The sequence below is a fragment of the Diabrotica undecimpunctata genome, chromosome 6 (assembly GCF_040954645.1).
Source record: "Diabrotica undecimpunctata isolate CICGRU chromosome 6, icDiaUnde3, whole genome shotgun sequence".
Classification (NCBI taxonomy): domain Eukaryota; kingdom Metazoa; phylum Arthropoda; class Insecta; order Coleoptera; family Chrysomelidae; genus Diabrotica; species Diabrotica undecimpunctata.
Window position 1 is genome coordinate 36,419,653 of NC_092808.1, and position 17,245 is coordinate 36,436,897.

General features: G+C 33.6%; 1 protein-coding gene across 1 annotated transcript in view; it reads right to left on the reverse strand.

The window, feature by feature from the left end:
* LOC140442636 (uncharacterized) overlaps positions 1 to 17,245 on the reverse strand; it is a 40,382-nt gene that overhangs the window by 4,522 nt on the left and 18,615 nt on the right. Inside the window, exons 4-8 of the mRNA XM_072533641.1 lie at positions 9,946 to 9,993; positions 9,278 to 9,337; positions 3,744 to 3,867; positions 2,884 to 3,225; positions 1,660 to 1,771 (exon numbers count right to left, since the gene is read on the reverse strand). Of these exons, the coding sequence (XP_072389742.1) occupies positions 1,660 to 1,771; positions 2,884 to 3,225; positions 3,744 to 3,867; positions 9,278 to 9,337; positions 9,946 to 9,993 (686 nt within the window). The remainder of the gene's footprint in view (positions 1 to 1,659; positions 1,772 to 2,883; positions 3,226 to 3,743; positions 3,868 to 9,277; positions 9,338 to 9,945; positions 9,994 to 17,245) is intronic.

Sequence of the window (17,245 nt, forward strand, 5' to 3'; positions counted from 1 at the left end):
TGTGACATCTCTGACCGGCAAGGAAATAGAAGCTACGGAAGAAATGGAAAAAATGAACGTACAAATAATGGGAATAAGCGAGACAAAAAAGATAGGGAAAGGACACATCAATATCAATGAGAAATATAGTCTATTATTCCGGAGTACCACAGGGTCACAGAGCAAAAGAAGGAGTCGGTATAATAGTTAATATGTATTCCAGCACATCCAGACGCCTTGCTATTTTTCTGCAGTTTGATTGGCCTTTCAACCACTTCTATCATTGGCGGTTTTGTAATTTCATTCTCTTCATTTTCTGCCCCTTCCACTAGATCATGTTCTGTGTATTCTACATCATCATTGTGAGAGTTTTCGGTCAGTAGTGTTTCAAAATACGTTTTCAAAGTTTCTTTAATTTCTTTGTTGCTGGTTATTTCGCATTTTATTTTCATTGTTCTATTTGTTTGATAAATTTATATGCATTCCATGTTTTGTCTTCTCGTTAGTTTATTTCCACGTCTATTAATTGTTTGTTTGTGTTATCTCTTTTTTGTCTACACAGTTTATCAGCTATTCATCTTTTATTTTCAAATAACATTTTTCTTTCTCTAATTCCTCTAGTAAAATATATTCTATGTGCTTCATTTCGTTCTTCAATTGCCGCCTTACACTCATCATCAAACCATTGGTCATTTTTCCTTTTTTTGTTCATACCATCGATTTTGCTGCAGTTAATGTGGTTCTACTTATTAGGTGTCACTGGTCTTCTAATGATTTCTTTTAATTTTTTTCATATTCAGTCAGCTTCCTCTGTATTTCTTCTTCAATTTTCTTTTCAGGCCTTCTCAGTTTTCCCAGATCTAGTACTGTGGGGCAACTCATGTGCTTCAAATATCTAGGCGCTAATATTACTAGCAATAGAAATATGAAACAATAAATAAATCTACAAGCGATAACAACGGCTAGGGAATCAGGATTTCTCTGGGATGTAATATCGAGAAACCAATATATGAGCATTGAAAGCAAAACACGAATTACAAAACTTTGTAAGACCCATTACGACCTACGCCACAGAAACAACCACTACTAAGTAACTACTAAGAACGATAGAACTGATCAAATTAAGATCAATTACTAGCAATACACTTAGAAATAGAGTGACGAGTAGCGATATCAGGACCCTGCGTAACATTCAAGACATTGTAAAATGGTCTAGAGTAAAAAAAAGAGCATGGAGAGACGACGTTGATAGAATGGTGACAATAGACCACCCGTCGAGATTCCAATAACTTTCATACCAGCATTTAGGGAAATAACCCTAAATGCTGGTATGAAAGTTATTGGAATCTCGACTTATCACGAATGGTGATAGCGCCACTGATTGTATTTTTGAAGAGATAATTGATGTAAAATTATCACTTTTATAAGCGTTTTTGATAGTAAATTTTTATAGTAAATTTTCAATTTTTATATTTCTATATCTTAGCAACTAAGCTCTTTAAAGAGTTATGCATCTATTTCAAACTTCATCAAATAGCGAGAGCTCACCTTGTATATGTAATAAAACTCATATTGAACCTGTGAAGTTATTTATGGGAAATTATATTTTTATTAAACTATTTTTATTAAACTATTCAAGAATGATACCATAGCATACTCAAAAATGTACTTTTTACTTACTGGATTTGTTGCTTCTTCCTCTTTGTTGGCTTCGTTTATGTGTTCAATAACCTCTTTCAAATCATCAGACATCTGTTTTAATTGTGAATCGACTATTTCCGAAAATTGGTACCTGAAAAGTATTTAAAAATGTTAAAATTTACAAAACTTTACAAAACCTTTACAAAGATTATTACAAACAGGTTAACATTTGACAGATATCAACCAGTAGAACAAGCCGGATTTAGAAAAGGGTACAGCACCTGTGACCATCTATATACTTTAAAAATCCTAATAGAAAAGACTAACGAATACAATCTCCCATTATGTCCGAGGAGTAAGACAAGGAGACACAATATCTCCCAAAATTATTTACAGCTGCACTAGAAGATATCTTTAAGTCAATAGACTGGGAAAATAAGGGAATCCCTATTAACGGACGATACTTGAACCAACTTAGATACGCAGATGATGTAGTACTAATAGCTGACACGTGGAATGCACTGAATATGATGATTGAGGAGCTATACATAGAATCCCTAAAAAAGGACTGAAAATGAATTTCAGCAAAACTAAACTAATGTTAAACAAAGATGAAAAACCTATGATAAACATCGAAGGGACAGAGATAGAACACGTAGATGAATATACATATCTGGGTCAAAAGTCAAGGTAAGCAAAGAAAATCAGACTACCGAAATAAGCAGACGTGTAAAAATGGGATGGGCAGCATTCGGAAGACTTTCATACGTACTTAAAAATAAAAATATACCTCAAAGACTGCGAACCAAAGTATTTAATTCCTGTATCCTACCTGTACTTACATATGGAGCTCAAAGCTGGACATTCACTAAAATAAACATGGAGAAGATAAGAAAAACTCAGAGAGCTATGGAACGACAGATGCTGGGTATCTCACTCAAAGACCATAAAACCAATGAAAACATTCGTTATAGAACAAAAGTAAAAGATGCTGTCGAACTGGCAGCTAAACTGAAATGGAAATGGGCTGGACATAACGAACGTCTTACGGATGGCCGATGGAATAAAGAAATCGGGAACTGGCGGCCATATGAAGCCAAAAGACGAGGAAGACCGCAAATACGATGGAGCAACGATATTAAAAGAACTGCAGGGCCAATGTGGAAACGTCTTACAAACAACAGAGATGAGTATATATATATATATATACATATATTTCATATCATAAATATAATAAATAAGTATAAAGACAAAAAAACTTACATTTGATTTCTGTCGATATCCGTAACAGGTATCCCCAGCAATTCTTTTTCTATCGGTACAATCAGCTCTTCCAATTCCTTTTGCTGTGCCAGCACGAAGTCTAATTCTTGGTCTAACTGTTGCTGCTGTTGTTTGACTTTTTCGATGCTGCTGTTAAGCGTTAAAATTTTCTCTCCGTTAGATATAAGTAAAGTATCCCATGCATTTAATTGCTTAGCCTGGTTGATGAAGAATTTTCCTTGTTCTTCTAGATCCATGGTCCATTTGTTGATCGAATCTTCGAGTTGAGAGAAAGTTAAGGTGCCTGTTGACGACAACGATGAGGTGGCAAAAGTCGGTGCTCTACAATGAACATTATTTTATTGTGTATTGATGATTAAAAAACTATTAAATATTAATTAATAGTATGTATTAACATAAACTTATGTGGAATATGTGGATATATGGAAAATATGTGACACTATATCAAATTTGCCAAAAAAAGACAAGGAAAAATGCAACGAAAAGAAAAAAGCGTGTACCGTTATAAAAGTTAGATTAGTATTAAAAATTACACAAGATAAAAAAATCATTTTAGTAGTAGAGTAGGGTTCAATTTGGTGCTATTGAAATGACTGTTTTGGTTAAAATATTTTATTTTTTATCGTAGATCCTTCACTTAGGACAATTCTTCAACATTGTGTTAAAAATATTCATTATTTTTGTTTGATAAATACTTTCCCGTTTTTAGAATAAGTTTGTATATTTAAATTTTTATTTAAACATAATCTATACCTACGCGCATCATTTTATAACCAAATAAATATTAAATAATTAGCAACTCTAAAAAATATTAAACTAGTATTAGTGATATTACTTACGATGTTGTACTACTCAAAGCACCAGATGCAGACACTGATGATGTTGTCGAAGTTGTCGTTGAAGACAAAAGTGTAGGTGCGGCAGAACTTGTAGAAGAAGCGGTTGTAAGACCGAAAGATAAACCTATACAAATAAAGCATGTGTTAAATTTATCTAAAATAATTGTATAATTAATAATAGCTGTACATTTTTTTGAACAATAATCATATAAAAAATAAATAATGAAACAGCCCCATTTATGTTGTAACGTTATAAACGTCACATGATTGTTATTTTTCTTCAAGTGATTATTTTATTTCAATTTCTTTTGATTTTATTCATGTGTTTTATTATTTTTCTTCTAAAAATAGTTGATGCTCAAATTGTCTATTAACTAAGTATTCTCTTTAATCATTATTCTTCAATTTAAATTTTCTATTTCAGTTCTATTCTCATTTACTCTTTCTATACCCCTTGTATTTACACCCCGTATACACTATTTCTCCTACTTACAACTAGTAATAAACTTGTTTGTGTGTTGACAATTTTGCTCATGTCAGTTATCCATAGTACCTACATAAAAAAAATAGTAGTGCAAGAGAGATGGACATCGGGGAAGTCTGTTTTGACGATTCCACTCGTACGTAGTGGCGGCGGCGCTACAGTCACTCTAGGGGGGGGGGGGGGTATGACATAGCGGGAGACGCATGTGCCGTGGAAAAATTGAAGTGGAGATGATGAATGAATAATGGTGTTGGTACGCCATTACAAATTTAATTTTGTTTTGTCTTTGTTGTAATCATCTTGAATTGTAAAAAAAGTTTTAAACATTTTTCCACGATTGTTAAAATGAAACAAAATAAAAGGGTATCATGATAGTGTAGTAAGACGGAAATATGTAAATTTATAGGACTTTGTATATTATGTGGTGTAAAAGTGTAAATGCAATATTGTAAATGGCAGAGACCAGAAATTTATTAACTTCCTTAAAAGTAAACCAGAATGCACTAGGATAGATCCTATGAAATTAATTGCTCATAGAAAATATGAAAGTAGGAGAAAACAATTTTGTAAGTACAGGTGATAAATGTAATTAAATTATTTCCAGTATAAAACTACAATTTGGATGTTATAGTTCTCTTCTATCTATTTTGAAAAGCTTCTTCATTAATAATATAATATCCTATGCTTTTTATATTATATACATGTTTTACAAAATATGTGTCTGCTTTTTTTGTAAATAATTTCTGTTTACAGTCTCATATTTCCATTTTGTTGTAAACAAATAAAATTGTGTTTTCTATTTACTGGACTCATATGGAATCTTTAAAATTCTTTTGATTGTTTTACGTATATCTTCATCATCAAACATTTTCCATCTGCTCCTCTCTCACAATTGCTTCCATCTGTAACTACCTTGTGCTGTTAAGTTTATAGAAATGATGTTTAGGTATACCCTTGTCGTTCCATTGTTTTACTTTTATTTCAATAGTTTTATACATAGTCACATATTTTCCTTTTATTGTACATAGTTACATATTTTACTTTTATTTTACACATAAAAATAGTTTATTTTTTATTTATATATGTTTGTGTAAAAAGCTCTAAAATATACACTGGGGAGCATTGGGGCTCGAAGGAGTGGTCCCTAATTTACTAGGACCAATCCTTCTCACCTCAATGAATTGTATGCCTGAATATCCATATGGGTATGCAAGTCTCCGCAGGTAGGGCTTACTTATTTTGGTTGCTTGCATGTAATTCCATATATCATTTTGTAGGTTGCAGTGGATAGATGGTTAAGTTCAGAATGGAACCTAGTTTCGTGGACACAGATTCCTATACAGGTGAAGACCACCACAATGGCAGTGATGACTTAGATCTATATAATATATATTATACCCCTGTGATTTCGCAAATTTTATAAATTACAGAAATAAATAAATTTTTAAGAATATCTGTTTTTTATGTTGATGTTTTAATGTAATGGAAAACAGATATAGTCATAAAATAATAAATAAAAACTTATCCTGTACCAAAACATATGTCTCTATCTGATATATTATACATTTATGGTATATAAAATTGCATAAGTGTATACTAAATTTATTTTGGCATAGAATAAGTTTTTATTTATTATTTTATGACTATTTATTTTCTAAAATTCGGAACATTTTGAATTTCCCGCCTTAATTTCAGATCCTATATTTTGAATTTGCCGCTATATACACTTGCGTGCATAGAAATCGGCCCACTGTAAACTTTTGACTTTAACTATATTTTTTTCAAGAAATATTCATCAGATCACAAAAACAAATATACTGTTTGAAAGACAATTTAATATGCTTTAATGTGAGTATAAATTTATCAAGAAGGCTTATCGTTTACATGCGTAGTAACCGGTAAACAAATGAAACGTGTTTATGTGGTGATTGTCACAAAAATAACAAATTTGTCTAATTGTAAAAGTATTGCCTTTGCAAGTGAAATTTGCATATTATTCGTTTTTCATAATCCCAGCAGTGTTCAAGTGTGTTATTTTAATGCATACTACACCACAAAAAACCGCCCAAGTTATTGCTCTAATCGAAAATGGACTTAGTCAGCGAGCTGTTGCTAGACAATTGGATATGACACGCGCAGCGGTTCGAAGAGTGTGCCAACGTTATGAGGAGACTGGATCCTTTCATAGGCGACCTGGAACAGGCAGACGGCGATTTACAACCGCTCGTGATGACCGCTTTATTGTGTCAACAACATTAAGAAATCGTCACCTTAATGCCGTTCAGGTGCAACGACAGCTCCGTGAGGTGCGAAGAGTGGCTGTTAGTCAGTGGACAGTGAGACGAAGACTGCGGGAAAATGATCTGGGGTGCAATTTCTATAGGAGCACGAACCTATCTTGAGTTCATTCGTAGGGACGACAGTGTGCACGGAAGAAGAGGTTTAACGGCTGCCAGATCTATCGAGGAGATTTTAGCAATTCATGTGGTACCTTACGTCGACTACATTGGAGACGAATTTATCTTTATGCATGACAATGCAAGGGCACACACCGCAAGAATCGTGCAAGATTACATTGCAGAAGTCGGTTTTCAGGTTATAGACTGGCCAGCAAACAGTCCTGACCTAAATCCGATCGAACATTTATGGGATGAGCTAAAACGAAGAATTCGAGCTAGACTTCATACCCCAGACTCGATCCCAGAGCTTATTCTTGCAGCAGAAGAAGAGTGGCTTAACATCCCACAAGCAACAATAGCAAACTTGATTAGATCTATGCCTAATCGTATGAGAGATGTTATTAGGGCAAGAGGAGGTCATACCCATTATTAAAAAATTAAGTGTTAAGTTTTAAATTGTCAATAACCCTATTTATGTTAATAATAAAAAAGCTTAATTTGCTTAATGAATTCATTTCACTATGTTAAACATAGGAAGCCGAAATAAGTTTTCATAAATTTATACTCACATTAAAGCATATTAAATTGTCTTTCAAACAGTATATTTGTTTTTGTGATCTGATGAATATTTCTTGAAAAAAATATAGTTAAAGTCAAAAGTTTACAGTGGGCCGATTTATATGCACGCAAGTTTATTTTAGTTCCAGATTCCGAACTTATTTGGCGCTAGAAACTCTCTCCTCACTTTTTCTCCGGCACTTGCCTTACTAGGGGGATATATACTCTGCAGTTATCACTTCAAAATAATAGAAGGAAAATTGTTTCTGTACCTCTTTTATTTATTTAAGGTATAATTCTCGTTCAGAAACCCATTTTATTAGTTGAATCTTCTTCTGTAGTAAGTTAATAACTGAGTCTTAATATTTTACGAATAATCAGTATTATTTTTTATATTCTTTTAACATTTTTTATCATAACATACTTAACCTCTAAGCGATGATTTCATTCAAACTTTAGTAAAAGTATACATATATGTAGGTAGAATATTTTGGTTAATTCAATTTTAACTTTAAATTTGTTTTAATAATTAAATTCACATATAAATATTTGTATAAATTATATTAATTTGACCGTCCTTGCCATTGTTAATTTTTTGGAAGCATAGCTTTCTTATCGCGGGCTATGGTGAATTGCACAAAAGGGTGAAAAAAATAAAACCGACTGTAACGACATATCGCACGACCATACACTACGTGGAGTAGTAAATGCAGTCCCATACGTGTTTATTAATAAAATAAAATAAATAAAAATAAAATAAATAAATACAATAAAATAAATAAATAAAATCAAATCGATTGTAATCGAATCGGATCGATTGGCATCGAATGGATTGGAATCAAATTGAATCGATTGAACAAATCAAACAAATTAAATTAAAAACCATCGCTCCGTGCGTAGACGATAAGAAACCTACTCTTCCCCTTCTCAGTCACTCCTGGAGTGCAACATCCCGTTTTTTTTTATATTATTTGTTAATTTTCTGGAATCTCATGGCAAGGCCAGATATTTCTTTATGCTGTCCGCTAACACAAGATTTCTTGTTGTAGTTTTTTTTTTTTATATAATTGACATTGTCGTGTCCCCCTGTTTTAAGGGACACTTCAACTACCACATGGTGTGCACCACAACTGCAAATGATGTAGCAAGTGTATAATCTTAGCTGCTACCAGAATGGGTCAATATCTCCATTGAAGCCTACGTACATAGCGTTGCTTCGTGCCCTCCAAATAAATTGGCAGGACCCTGGTCTTCCTGGCCTTTCAGCATACGACCGTTCACGAAACCTCTGCCCCTACGAGTCCGACACCAAAGTGAAGGTGCCGTGCCACGTATGTAAAATAAACGTTTCGCGGGGCTCCACCTTCCCCGTAGTACCTGTGTTGCGATTACCTCAGCCATCCGTTATCCCCCCCGGGCGAAATAGGCTCGGCATGCGGAGGAATTTCCACCTCGCACGTAGACAGGTCGCCGCTAAGGATCTCTCCTCTACCACTCTTGAATCTCCCGGTGGATACGTGCCGGGGCACCCACACCACGTCTGACACAAGGCCAGGAGAGGTATGTACGGGCCCAGCTCGTTCAACCTCACCAGGCTCTTTTGGAATGAGAGTAGAGTGGTCCCACGAGAGTCTCGTCTCGGATACTAGGAATGTAGACCGGTGACCGTGACGCCGAAGCGTCCGTGTGCGTTTCTACAAACCCGACACCTCAAGCGACGGCTCTCCACCTCCCGATTCCTACCCATTAGTCACCTCTTACGACAGGCAGGGCTGTCTGACCCCGGCCGTATTCTTATCTCCGCGAGCCGGACGGAGAAGCCTACGTACAGCTGAAATCTACATACATCCACATTTACATACCGCATTTTTATTTGTACAGCTTAGATGTCCCTTACACGATCAATTATATTGCGCAATATAATTAATTGTCTATAGTAGAAGCCACAGTTAACACAGGCACAGCGAGTAAGGCACAGCGATGCCGCTCATGTCGGCACAGTGGTAGGTGTGTGGTAGTTTGGCGATAGACTGAGAAATCAGGACCGTAAAAATGTTACATTCATTATCACATGCAAATATGAAATAAAATACCTGAAGCTGAAGTTGTTGCTGCAGTTGTAGCAGTCCCAATTGGAGTTCCAAATGATAAACCTAAAATATATTGCAATTTATTGATATTTAATTTACAACAGTATATCTTTTATAGTAAAAGATATAAAAAAAGTCATTTAAAAAATAGCAGGCAGTTTCAATCCCCTATTTTAAAAATATTTACAATCTTACAGGGTTGATTACAAATTTAACTAACAGAAAAAGAAAAAAAAAAACGCGAAACAATAAAAATCAACACTAAATTTAACTAGCTTATTTGTATATAGTGTTCAAAATGACCTCTCAAAACATTTATGCATGCTTAAAAGCGGTTATTGAAAGAGTTACGTATGCTACGAAGCATTTGTAAAGAAATATTTTGAAATGTAATTTGAATTCTATCTTTAAGCACCAGGCGATACCAAAATTTGGCATAACGTTTAAAAATGCCTATGATAACTAAGAAAAAAAATTATTGTTCGTTTCTCTAAAATTTGTAATGTCTCATTAAACATTTTGTACATAGTGCTGATAATTTTTTATAACTGATAATGTTTTGTTACTATACTGTATACTATACTGTATACTATTGAAATTGAGGTCAATATTCATCCGTAAATGACAAAATATCCTAAAATAACTAGAAAATTACAAAATAAAATACTTACCTGTAACTGAAGTTGTTGCTGCAGTAGTGGCAGTACCAAATGATATACCTAAAATATATTACCAACTATCAATCTATTTATACAAAATAAATCTATATGTATATATATACACAAGCAACAGTTTATTAGGGTTGCAGTCAGAAAATTGGCTGGGATGTTAATGAAACACTCTTTTGATTTTTTGTCTAGCTTTCGGAATGGTTTTATTCCTTTTTTAAAACACTGCAATAAGAAAAATATGTAAATATTTATAAAATATCACAATTCTTCAGTGCAACTTACTAGACGTTGAGATTATTTGTAAAAGCATTGACACTCAACATTAATAACACACATATAAAATATAAAATAATGGACAAAATACATTCTAAAATTTTTTAAAATTTAGGTACAGATAGCAAAACTTAGTTTATGGCATCTTTTACTGGTGTGTTTTAACTCTGACACATAGAGAACAGAAAGTAAAAATCCTATGATTAAAAATTTTCCGGCCAATTTTCTGATTGCAACCCTAATAAACTGTTGTTTGTTTATATCGACAGTCACTAATATCCAGTATTTCTTATATATATATATATATATATATATATATATGCATCCACAAAATTTAGGACATTTTATATTTTTTTTATATATTTCTTCAGTTTCTTTTAATTTGTTTTATATTAATTAAATTAAATGGATTATTACAGGTCTTTTTACAGGACTGCGCCTGTAAAAAGAATAAACGAATCTGCAAATCCTATTAAACCATAAAATTCTCATAATTCATTATTTACGAATAAATCAAGCTTCACAGAAATGATTTTTGAGAACTGTATGTACTTTTGTAGTATTCTAAAGAGTTTTACGAGATATCTTAGTGTTACACTGGTAAAGTTTGGTGTATATCAACCCTTCGTTTCCTAGTGGTTTCACTGTGAAACCACATACAAATAAATTTTTAGCTACGTTATCAGTGGTATTTTACTGAAACCACTCACGGAATATGACGTATAAGGCTCCTCCTACTTTAAAATGAATCGCGCACCGCCATATATATTCTCGTTATTCAGTTATTAGTTGGTAATAACACGTGTTCTGAACCGGGCTAGTGGTATAAGCAATTTTGGTGGTTTTTGGATTATTTCGCTATGGCAGGTAACTTTATCTTTTATTTACAATCAACCTGAATTGAAGATAATCCTGAAACCACTAGGAAACTAGATAAAAGATGTACTTATTTTTTTTATTTCAGGAAAAAAAGTATATCCAGTCAGAGAGCTAAATAATATTTCGTCGGTTGGTTTATTCACATTATTAGATAACATTCCTTCAGATGGCGAGTCAGATGAATCGAGTACTGATAAAGAGGATTTGCTTGACATTGCGAATATGCCAATAATACTTGAAAATGACCAGCCAGACCAACATACAAGAGACGACAATTCAGAATATTCCTGATGATGAAGACTTCCCGGACGACGAGGACAATATTCCCCCTCTATTTTGAGGGATATGGAATTAGCTGAAAGAACAACCTGGACTAACTCAGCGGCATCTTGCTTTACTAACATCAAGCAGTTCACTGAGGAAACCGGTCCTAAAATTCCAGATGACATGGAGAAGCCAGTAGATTTTTTTTACACTTGTTCCCCGGAACTCTAATTGTCATAATTCAAATTCAAATCCATAGACGAACCTATAATTCGTTTCAAGGGTCACAGTTGTCTAAAGCAATTTATGCCTCTAAAACCCATCAAGAGGGGTTATTAAGTTTGGGTTCGATTTGACGAGAATGGATATGTTTGCAAATTTCAAATATATGTTGGAAAAACTAACGATCAACCTAAAAAAGTTTAGGGCCAAAGAGTTATCTTAGATTTGGTGGCAAAAGGATATCCCGTTTTCTTTGATAACTTTTTCAACTCTGTGCAATTACAAAAAAAAAAACTTCAATCAGAATGTATTTATGCGTGCGGCACTGTCAGGACTAACCGAAAAGATATCCCAAAAGACTAAGCATCTCACAAAGAATTACACATCTGAGGACAATCGGACTGGAGGGTCAGCAAAGATGGACTGGTGTTTGTAAAGTGGAGAGACCAGAAAGTAGTGCATTTTTGGGAAATCATCCTTCAGAAGAAGCAACTGTTTCCCGCAAGCAAAAAGACGGAAATTCACAAGTCGTGTTCTGTCCAACGATGGTCAAAGAATATAACCAGCATATGGGCTATGTTGGTGGCACCGAATTTTGTAGCATTTCATAGATACATGTGTTTTGAATTCTTTTATTATTTTCCAACAAAAAGCGAAATGCGCGGTTCCAAAATTTTTTAGGTTATCTGTAGCTTCAGGGTTAATCGGCGACAGTGGTAGTAAACTGTCACGAAGTAGAGTTGCTTCTCCTACAGTCACAGGGAAACATTTCAAAAAAATTGTGCCTTATGAGAAACGCTTTGACCAATGTTTGCATATGCCACAACACGGGACATCTAGACGATGTGCTTTTTGTAGCACTAGTAAGGATCCTCACAGAACCAGGTGTGAGTGTGCGGCGTGTAAGGTTGGATTGTGCTTTAGCGAAAAAAAAAACTGTTTTTCGTTGTATCATAAACAGTAACCTACGTTTTATACTATTATATTATTTAGTTATAAGATTTTTATTTGCTTCAGAAAAATCTTTAGTTTCCTAGTGGTATCATGTCGAAACCATAGCCTATTAACACCTTGGCTGCCATGCGTACCCAACCTTGGGTCTCAGACAATTTATTGGAGTGGCCGCGTGTACCCACATATTAGTCTCGGTCCAGTATACATTTATCAGCCGCGTGTGCCCGAAACAAGTCACATCTGTGTAGTTTTCATATGGAAACAATAAATAGTGGCTGTTAGGAGCTGAAAATCTATTTGGCCTGCACTTCTGAGATTTTATTGTGGCTACACGCGGCTGGTACATGCGGACTCTGAAAATTTGTACATATGAATATGATAGGAGATAAGAGTCATTTGTGTTTTGATATGGAAGTTATACATAGACGTAAATAAAACTTTATTCTGACAAATTCACAAAAGTAATAATTTTCTATAAAAAAAGTTGAAATATTTCGAAAGAAAACAATCATTTTTTACATTGATGTAAGTCAAAAAAACATGACATGCAATAGTTTTTGCTACACTGAATACATCTCATTTTGGTTTTGGGTGTTTTAACTTGAGCATAAATACGCCCAAATTCTCTTTGGAGTTTTTCATAACACGCAGAACATCTTCCTCGATGGTTTCGACCAGCATCTGTAAGCACATGTTGCACAGGTTCAATTTGAGTTTCTGACATTGCGGTTTCTAAATTTAGAAGCTTTGATATAACTATTTCTCTAAACCGGGTGATACTTATTTTGCTGTTACAGTAGACTCCCTCTATAACGAGAACTGAAATGACAGACTAATTACCTCGTTATAAGATGATCTCGTTATATCAGACAATAATAATACTGTGCATACATATGAATCTGTAGTTTTCTAAACCATTAACTTCCTATAGTGAAGCCATTCGGAGCAATATAAGATGCTAATAAATATTGTTTGAATGGCGTTTTTGAAAAAAAGTTATTTACTTTTATTGTCAATGAAATATATTAAAACATAAAAGAGTTGTTTACTTTTATTATCAATGATATACGTTAAAACAAAAAATCTGTACTTATATTTTTTTCCAACTACATAATGTATAAAGCGTATTTTCAAGAATAACATAATAAACTATTGCTTCTGCAATTTTAAGAACTCTGTAATTTTTAACTGCTCTAAATGGTCCAGTATCATTCTATCATATATTTTCTAAATATGTGAAACAGTTGTATTTATTCATTGTAAAGAAGTTTATTGCGGGCTGCAGTTAAGTTTATTGAGGGGCTGTTTGAAAAGGTATTTATTTATAGCCACGACCGGACCAAACACGTAAAAAACACGTTTTTGGATCTTATTTTCTCTCGTTATAACCAAATTTGCCTCGCTATAGACGGTTATAGTTCAATAGAAATTTCACGGGACATCTAATGTATCTCGTTATAAGCGAAACCTCGTAATAACCGTGTTCGTTATAGAGGGAGTATACTGTAGTTACTTCAAGGTACACAATATGGGCATTTACCAGAGCAGTTCCAGTCAAAAGTTCTATGGCAAGCTTTCGATACCACTTTACCCCTCGTCTAAGACAAGTATTGTAGGCCTTCATTTGATCTGAGAGATCAATGTAGGCTTTGTGTTTATTATAATCAATAACTGCTAACGGTTTTTCAGTTTCTTTGTTACCGTACTTGATTTTCTCGAGTTCACTAGTATGTTTTGTACTGAGAATAAGGACGTCTCGTTTATCCTTCCACTTCTGTACCACAATACCAGATGTGTGTTCTGCGGCTAAAGTTTCTCCTCGTTTCAACTTTTTTTTAATGACTTCTTGGGGATTATGCTTACGGTTAGATCGAAGTGTACCTACCAGGTGTGTTTTCTTTTCTAATAATTGTTGAGCTAAGTCTACACTTGTGTAATAGTTGTCCGTATATATAGTCCGTCCTGCATTCAATAACTTATCTGCAAGACTGAAGACAACATTTGCAGACGACGACTTGCCCTCGACTTTGTCCTGACCGCAGTATACTAAAAAGTGATAAGTGTATCCCTTTTCTAGACATAGCTTATAAAGTTTCATTCCAAATTTGTGACGTTTGTTTTTAATAAATTGTCTTAATCGCCCCCTAAATGGTACAATAGTTTCATCTATACATAGTGACTCTTTCGGTATGACCATTTCTTGAAATGTTTTATTGAGTTTCAGTAGAAGTGGTGATATCTTCTGCAACCTCTCGTTGCTTATTTCTTCATTGTTATGAAAATGCCACATCTTTAGAATCAATTGAAAACGATTTCGCGACATAACGCTCTTGACTCTATTGAAGTACAGCGGATTTAGTGACCAATAACACTCTATCGACGGATATTGACATATTCCCATCCACAACAAAATGCCGATGAATTTTTTTATTTCATTAGCATCGGTATCATACCACTGATGAATTCTAGCTCTAGGAGCGCTTTCTTTTTCTTTGCATTGATTTGCATATCGATTGGTTTCTAAAACCATCATACTAATAATTTCCTCGTCTAAAAATAGTTCATAAAAATCTATTGGATCTTTGTCTTTATGAGTCTCATATAAACGAGAACATAAACCAGCATCAACGACTGTTAAAGGGAAGTTTTTCAAATATTTACCGGTTACATTTTTCCAAGTTGGATTTTGACTGTCACGCTCATCCACGTCACTTTCATCACTTAAAACATATTCGACTGTTTCTTCCTCTGGATCTTTGGATTTTTCAAAAAAACTTTTATCTGCGGATATACTTGCAGCTACGTCGTTGAATTTGTCATGAACCTTGGCACTCTGAGAACTAGTGGCAATATCAGAACCAATAATACATTTGTTTTGCTTTCTCAATAATCTACCGCTGATTTTACGTCGTTTCATAGCATATTTTGGATAGTCTAAATCGTCATCGGAACTTTCAGATGAATCATCGCTATTTGGAGCATATTCAGCATATGACTCGTCAAATAAACTTTGCTGATCATCATCTGATAAAACTTCCTAGAATAAAAGATTCTTATTTACATAAAACCCACAATAACCATAAAAAACACTAACCTACCAAATACGAAGTAGCCTGTTTTGTTCTGATTCGTAAGACATCGCTTTGACCTAATTTTGAATCCCGATACTAAACAATAAAAGCAACTCTCTGTCTGCAACCAATATTATATAGAAACACACTAAACACCTACCTAGACCTAGACACTGAGTGAACAGTCAATAGCCAGCAAAATCCTCTCTCTTACCATTAGCGGAGGTAAACTATTTTTATCGGGGCGTGACTCCACTGTTGTGTCTCGTGGCTATTAGGACAAAAGTTTTACATTGAGGCCGCGTGTACCCATTGCTGTGTCACGCCGTTATATATATATATATATATATATATATATATATATATATATATATATATATATATATATATATATGTTTCAATGTGAATTCAAATTGATAAAAGCGAGAATCAATTATTTTATTCATATGAAGAATAACTAACACAAAAAAGTTTGTGGCCACAAAGATAGATTTTTTTTATACCGTATGGCAGCCAAGGTGTTAAAAAAAATATATAAAAAGATATTATTTTTCACTTTTTTGTCTTTTAGGAAGATTATTTAATTTTTACCCCAAGTTTTCAGGAAACAAAGGGTTAATAATAATGGAAAATATCAAAAGTCTGTTCAAATTGTTGCAAATCAAAGGGATGTGGCAAGGTAATTGAATGTTAGTCATTCAATTGTGCAGAGAACTAACCAATGATTTCTTGAGACCAAATCTCATCAATGACCAGGTACAGGTGCCTAAAGGAAGACCATGAGAAGAGAAAGTCGCATTCTCACTATTATTGCTGCATTGCGAGACCAGACGATCATTCAGAACCGTGGTAGCAATACATTATTGAAAACTGATACTTGCATGTTCTTGAGTCTATAATTCAATTCTTGTTATAAATGTAATGTAACAATATGTAGAAATTTTCAATACATTTACAAACTTTCTCAAATTTTTCTTTGTTTTCCATTATTTGTTACTCATGATAATGTTGGCTGATGTGCTACAAGACTAACTGACAATGCAGAATAAATTTTATGTGATAAAAAGAAGAAAAAAATATATTTTTTTAATTATATATATATATATATATATATATATATATATATATATATATATATATATATATATACCGGGTGGTGAATCGCCAAACGGGCCATAGGAAACTCAATGGGAAATTCTAAATTGTTGAATTCCTGCTTTCCTAATTATTTTACATCAAAAGTTATAAGAAACTTTTTATAGAGGAGTGAAATCTGCATTAAAAACAAGTGTTAAAATTGTTCTACGAATTAAGCGTACTCCAAAATTTTGCAAAAATATAATATATTTTTCAGGCCACCCCTTCAAGTCAGGCCACAGGCGGTACAAGAATGTGTATGACATGTTGCGTTTGATCATATTGATGTTTCTGATATTTGACAATATTTGAATTTTGAATTGTCAATATTTTTATTTTATGATTACATTATAAACAACAAATTTTCGCAAATAGTTCTACTACTAGTAAACAATAAATAGTATTGTGTAAGAAATAAATTATATTGTTTACAAAGCAATAAAGTTGATGAAATGTACTCAGTTCACGAAAAATCGCGATAATATATTCAGGCAATAGTG